This window comes from Bidens hawaiensis, unplaced genomic scaffold (genome assembly GCF_021521415.1).
Source record: "Bidens hawaiensis isolate Kalapana, Puna unplaced genomic scaffold, B.hawaiensis_p1.1 tig00039180_1, whole genome shotgun sequence".
Taxonomy (NCBI): domain Eukaryota; kingdom Viridiplantae; phylum Streptophyta; class Magnoliopsida; order Asterales; family Asteraceae; genus Bidens; species Bidens hawaiensis.
This window is the reverse complement of record NW_027496904.1, coordinates 90189-97600: the sequence shown is the minus strand read 5'-3', so window position 1 is coordinate 97600 and position 7412 is coordinate 90189. Positions and strand designations below refer to the sequence as shown.

At 32.9% G+C, this 7412-nt stretch overlaps 1 protein-coding gene across 1 annotated transcript; it reads right to left on the bottom strand.

Annotated features, from left to right (window-relative positions):
* Positions 1-1798: 1798 nt before the first annotated feature.
* Positions 1799-5018, bottom strand: LOC143591087 (acyl carrier protein 1, chloroplastic-like). The gene is made up of 4 exons (XM_077071401.1): positions 4929-5018; positions 3641-3751; positions 2786-2908; positions 1799-2050 (listed from the first exon to the last, which is right to left on the bottom strand). Exons 1-4 carry the CDS (start codon positions 4983-4985, stop codon positions 1919-1921), a joined length of 423 nt encoding a protein of 140 aa, XP_076927516.1. The 5' UTR covers positions 4986-5018; the 3' UTR covers positions 1799-1918.
* Positions 5019-7412: the final 2394 nt, after the last annotated feature.

Here is a 7412-nt window from a genome sequence, read left to right as displayed (position 1 = left end):
TTGGAGTATGTTTTGCATGTTATGGGAAGTCCAAATGGTCCCTTTTATAGGCCAAAATGTTGAGATAACGATCCATAATCCGCTAATACGTTAACAGCGAGCCGTCGAAAGTGGCAAAGATGATTTGGCATTGAGACAAACTTTCTCATTTTGTGATGGGGTGTCTCGATGTGACGGACCGTCTCATATTTGATACGATTCATCTCAAGAGTAAGAAACCGCCATTGACTTAAACATTGATACGGGTCGTCTAAAGTGATTAGACGGTCCGTCTAACCAACTTTTGAGCTATTTTTCATTCTTAACCCTTACGCTACACTTTAGATTAATTACCATTTGGTCCCTTGACTTAGAAAGTATCAAAACGTAGGTCTGAGCGTTATCTTTACGCATATTTATGCCTTCTTTTTGTTCGGGATATTATACCTTGGCCCCTTTAAAATTCTAAAGGTTCATCAAATCTGGCTCAAAATTTTCAGGAGGTTACAAGGTGCCATACTTTTGTGCCATTTTTCATCATTTGTTTGGGACTAAAATTAAGTCTTCAATAAGTTTCCTGCATAAACCTAATATTGCCTAAACTAATTTATGACTGAAACTTAGTCTCAAATAATGATAGCGACTAATTAAAAATCAATCCCCAATACAATAAGTAATTGATAAATCAGTCCCAACTACTAGGGATACGAAACTGATATATCAGCCATTAAATGATTGAACTGATGATGATTACGCAAAAGTCACTAATGTCCGTCGGTTAGTGGAGACAATGGGTGTGCATGGGTTGGTTTGGGGCAGTTTTAAGTCAAGCCCATAACCATAACCAATATGCCGGTTAATAGATAATTATAACCATAACCGATCCGTTATGGCGGTTTCGGTTAATCGGTTTTCATGGTTATAGAGAGTCAATTATGGGTCGGTTAATCGTGACCAAAACATGATGTAATTTAGTACTTTAATACTAAATATTACCAAAAAAAATTAAAAATAATATGACATAGTTCAACAAAATATATAATCCAGCTAATATCAACTCAAGCCAGAGATGGAAGTAGAACTAATATCAACTCAAGCCAGCTAGTTTCTTGGGGAGTTGGCCTTTTTTCTGAATTTGATGACTTTGTTGGCTTGTACAAATATCAAATAGCAAGTTGGCAAGATTCATAGCATAAACATAGATCAGTAACAATTTGACTTATGTAACCGAACATCTGCCGACAAATATAATCAACAACCGACACATTATATCTTATTCGTGTTTTAGACACGAACAAAAACAATACCCCGTGAAAATAGTATAAAACTAATTATTACCAACACGGATGTTATTCTATAAAACTTTTAAGACTACTCTAATTGGCAATCTTACAATCTCAATCTTACATTATAAAATTAATTACTCTTTCCAATCTACATAATTTAACTCATCCCAATTTTTTATACACATTTACAACCCATCCCAACTTAAAAAAAATGTTTTTTAAAGGAAGTCCATTTTTAATAAAATTTATATCGGAATGTTCATAATTTTTTTTAAGAAATATCGTGCATTTAATTATTTTTTTTAGTTAGAATATTAAAAGGTAATTAAATAATTAAGTTATCGGGGGTTAGTTTTTATTGCAATCTAGGTTTGCTCCACCAACCTAGATTGTCAATCTAGATTGCATTATTTTCTTTTTTCAATTTCTTTTTTAACTTTGGGCCCACCAATCTCATTATGAGATAACCAATGGGAGTAGTCAGTGAGACATGAAATTCACTTGACACATGAATTGCTAAGAAAAGACGCACAAAAACAAATTATTATAACATACTTGTTTGATTCTCACATCCTTACAACCCACGTTAACTTGTGAAGATTTTGGTTTAAAATATAAAAGATCCAAGATCTATTCTCCCTCAATTTTGACTTCTAAACTTTTTCGTTCTTCGCAACGAGCTTCTCAATCAGATCCGCTGCATCCTGAACGGTCGTGATGCTCTGAGCACTTTCTTCCTCCACACTAATTCCAAATTCTTCTTCGAGTCCCATCACAATCTCAACCTGAATACAATCATCATATGGTTTGGGTCAACCCGAACCGACTGTTTCAATCCAAACCATTGACTGCTTATTTTGACATGTCATACAATCAACCCGTTTTTACACTTCTAGAATTAATTTGCAACAGAATTAATTGACATAACCGAACAAAACACCTAACCCATCTTAAAACTGACGGTTTGATTTTATGTTTTATTTATTTTTTTCCCAAAACCAAATTTTCAGTTTTGCATGTACCGGTTAGAGTAAGGAGATGACCAAAGTAACCGCACCGATTGGTAAAAAACACACCAAACCCGTAAAAACTGACTTCTGTTACTAGAATTTATGGTTTATAACCGGTGTGGCCCAAAGTAATTAGGCCTAACTGCTGGATAATCAATTAACTATTATTAATTAACGGAAAAAAGAAAAAGATTAGGCCCAAAGTTTCATGCCGAAATTCATTACTATGGGTTTTTTTCAAGCTCAGATGACAAAACTGTAAAAACCAAAACTGAATCGAACCAATTGTGAAAAGCAAAAGCAAATGGTCTTGAAAAACCAAATTTTCGGTTTTTGGTTGGGATTGTGCCCAAAACCGATCCAAACCCTTGGACCCAACCAGACGACTAATTGCATGAATGCATGTTTTGACATGTCACATGAATGCATGTTAGGGTCAACCCAACCCGGCCCTTTTAAATCTGACTAATAAATTGTCAGTTTTGCTATACTAGTAAACAATAAACAGACCGTATCAAGAGAATCAGCTCCAAGTGAAGCAAACTTAGATTCCCCGGTTACAGCAGTGTTTTCTGGTACGGCCAATTGTTTCCTTACGATGTTACAGACCTTGTCCACTGTCTCTGGTGTCGCCTGCCAAAACATTAAAGAAAATCAAAATGTTTTCTACCTTAAACAATAATTGTGTTAATAGATAAAATTAAGATATATATAAAACAATTACAGAATTACATAAATAAAATAGTTATATAGATAAAAAACAAAAGTTTGAGCAACAAAAGATTTTTAAGGCAATGATTTTGGCCTTTTATATAATTACTTTCAAATCAAAGATTATTCAATCTTTATATTTGTTTCAATGGCTTTCGTCATCTATCTCAACTCTCTTTTGATCAACAACTAATAATATAACCTAATACAATACACAAGGGATAACTAAAAGAAATTAAGTTGTTAATTGGAGACTTGAATTTGGGCAAATATTTTCATGTACATTTTATTTCTTTTTTCTTTTTTGGTTTAAATATAATGTGATAATCTAACAAAATTATTTTTTAGGTTCAGTTTTCGTATGCGTAAAATGAACCTAATGGATACCAATTGAATTAACAACCTAAGCCCGAGCTCAAAATGAACCAAGCCCGAGCTCTCTGAAGTAAAACAAGCCGAGCCAATGCATAAACCTCTAAAACATATTATGATGATATATTAATAAACTATAATATTTGCATGCCTGTTTTGATTATCAGACTATATAAGTTAACTATTAATCATTTTATTATTTGATTTTATCTATATAGATATTAACTACCACCATTTAACTTCAAAAAGTGACAAATCCAAACCAAAAATTAGAACATATACCGCGCAGGAAACCCGGAATCGCGATGGGGCAGAACTCAATTTAAGAGAATGGAAGGATTTCCCATTGACAGCGAGCGATATGGCATTGAAATTAGAAGCCCGGGTAAGGGTCTGCCATCAAAAAATCAAATTAATTAGAAACAAAAAGGAAATCACACAACAAATTTCTTAATTCAGAAAGTAAAATTGCAGATTCAACAACAGACATAGATGTAATACATTGTTCTCGATATAAATTATGTATTGCTTTATTTGTAAGTTAATTATTTAGATCATCATGTGTGTTACACGGGCTCTAAAACTAGTAAATAATAAACGAGCTGAACTTCAGATAAAAAAATAACTAATACTAGACGGATGCCCGCACGATGTAGATTTATGGGCGTTCACTGTTCCGTTGAAACCGTGAAACCGTTTATTGGTTAGGTAGATTAATAATTCTTATTATAAACTCAATTTAGTATCGAAGTACAAACGAAACCGGAACCTAACCATTGCTAATGGTTTGGTTTTGTTGAGTTATATTTTCAACGGTCCAGTTTTAATTTTCGGCGACAAAAGCGTTACTAACAGCTTGGCTCACGGTTTAATTTAAAACCATCAAAACCGAACCACAAACACGTATACGCAAAATGTTGTTTTTAACCAAAAAAAACAAATACAATATCAAACTCAAATTAAAGAGAATTAAATGCTCGTTTTTATGATGCAATTTTTAAATAAAAAATATTAACGTACGAAAAAAGTTATGATAGTTTAAAAATCGCGGGGGAATTTGGGTTAAAGGTGAAAATACAAAGAATATATGCATAGAAGATAAAGAATCAAAGTTGTTAATATTATTTAATTTTACAAAAGTTAATTAAAGTTAAGGACAAATGTTGTGAATATTTTGGAAAGATATGAAATGCACGTTATTTTTACGCTGTAAAGGCCACTTTATCCTTCTTTAAATTTGTACGATATGTTTAAAATTTTGTAAAGCGCTTAAAATCACCGTCTTAATTGCAAACTCAAGCCGAGGTCTGGCTCGACACCCCTAATAAACCATCAACATCTGGAATATAGGTGGAATTACGTTACGATCAAATTAACTACTGTATTATTATTCATCAGAAACCCAATTTGATCGTCGAATTCCCCAAATCGAATCGGGTAAAAACAAAATTAAATTAGAATCCACAACACAAAATCGGGAGACTTGATTAACCCAACAACCTATTTAATTTAAATGATCATGGGATGAAAAGAAACAAGATCATGGTAAGAAACAATTTGTTAGTTAAACCTGATTGGGTTTGTGGGATGAAAGAGAGGGCATGAATACTGATGCGATGGAAGCCATTGATGATGAGAAAGTGAAGGAGGACTGCAAGGATATGAAGGAGGAGGAAGAGCAGGAAGAGTGTGAACAATATTATATTATATAGACTAAAGGGTTTATAGTTTATATCGAAAAAGTTGGCAGGAGTTGGAAATGTAATTAGTTCACCAAAAAATATAAATATATACGAGTATTATTTGCATTTTCAGCCTAGTTGTAGTAATCGTTAATTATTTATGTGGTGGAAACTAACAATTAATCCAAATCAGATCGATGAACCTGAACGGAGGAGCACACGTTCAAATTTGTTTCTTTTTTTAAAACCTAAGCCTGATCAAACTAAATGCATAGTTTTAGGTACGGTTTTAATTATTTGAATTCAAATTGAACTTGATTTTGTTTGATCCACAAAATAACCAAAGCTGAAGCGCTTGAACCATTAAACACCCATAAACACTTTTATAGCACATACTTCATTGCATGCTTAATCAGTAATATAAGAAATAGTCTACCAAGTTTATGCATATTGAGATTAAAGTAATAGTTTTTATCAATGTATGATTGAGTTTATCAAAGGAGCGGTGCTTTACTAATACTTTTGTGACTTTCTCTATGGGAGGTCACTGGTTCGAGCATCGATTATGATAAAAATGGTTTGTATGAACAACGGTTTTACCATAGCGGCCCTTCGGACGGTGGGTTTCTTCTGAAATTGTTGGCGGACCGTGTGATCAACGTTATCCGAAATCACGGTTCATTATAATTTCTAGAATTGTGGTTGGTCTCAAAAATTAATTATGTGAATTAAAGTAATAAAAATTGTATTATTATCTTTAAAAATAAAACGGTTGCTAGGAAATAAACGTGTTGGATTGACTGAAGCAATAATAAAAGTTAATTATTTAATTGTTTGCATGTCTATTTATGAATTTTGTGATTTCATAGGGTTTGGCAAGCGGCAGCACACATATAGACATAGCTGCTCGTTATTTATTGTTGTAGAAAATGGAAGGAGAAAAACAAAGTTTAGTTAGGTGTGACAAACTACAAGTTTAATTATTAGCAATTTTTACGTGAATGGTCCTTCAACGCGTAGCTACCTATCAGTCATAGCCTTTTACCTTCTAAACAGGTACTCGTAACCCATGCAATGTGACAAGAACACACGGGTAGGGATGATAAGCTCGAGCTCAATGATTATACCCGAATCATCTGAGAAGGGTATACAAGAAACCCAACGGATAATGAAATTAGTTTTTTAAAAAATTCATGGTTATGGGACGGGTATGAGCAGTGGCGGATTCAGAAAATTTTACCAGTGGGTACAAAAATCAGTTAACATAGAACGGGTCAAGTCAAACAAAACAGGTCAAACCAAAATGGGTCAGGTCAAATGAAATTATATTAAATAAACCACGTATAGAAATATAAGCAATAAATTATCCCAAAACACAATAACAAAATACATATTACAGACTCATAGTTGATAAAAACTTTTCCATAATTGTTACGACAGAAAGCTCTCTTTTGTACAAATAAAAAAATTTAAAGTTAAATAGTGTAGAATTATTAAAAAAAATGGTACTCTGAATACTATCATATTTTGGTCTAAATATTATAAAGGTCCGATTAAACTTACAAAATATATCACTATATTAATAACTAATTGATGAAGTGGTTAGATAATTAAACAATCTAAGCTTAATTGTTATTTTGTGAAAGAAAAACTACACTTGCGTTTGAAAAGTTGGCTCGGAAAGTTGAGTTTGGGACACTAAAAAAAACACGAATGGGGCACTTGGGGTCTTTGAACCTAGTAGAAGTTTATATAAGAAAATACGAATTTGAGGGGGTGCATACGCCCCCCTAGCTCAATACTGAATCCGCCCTTGGGTATGAGATTTGGTAATACCTAACCCGATTACTTAAAATCACATACACGTTTACCCGAATTAAATGCCTAAGAACTTTAATTGTTATTTCTAGACATAAATACAAATTTTGTCATTTAAACATACCTGATTTACGAATCAGGTCCTTTAAAATCTTTACTTTCAAGCGATGTCATTTACATGCTATGTTTATTTGATTTTCACCCTTTAAGCTAATTGTCATCCAATTCCTCCGTTAAGTTGATGCACGTGAGTAACACGTGAGGGCTTTTTGGTCTTTTAACATGTCAATTATCCCTCCTCTCTCTCTTAAATCATGATAAACACCAGATCAATCACACCTAAATATCTTTAACATGTCTGCATGTTACTCACGTGCATCTACTTAACGGAGGAATTGGATGATAGTTAGCTTAAAGGATAAAAATCAAATAAACATAGCGTGTAAAGGACACCCTGAAAGTAAACCTTTTAAAAGACCTGATTCGTAAATTAGGTATGTTTAAAAGACAAAATTTGTATTTATGTCTTACTTCTATTTTAGTTTAGTCCTTGT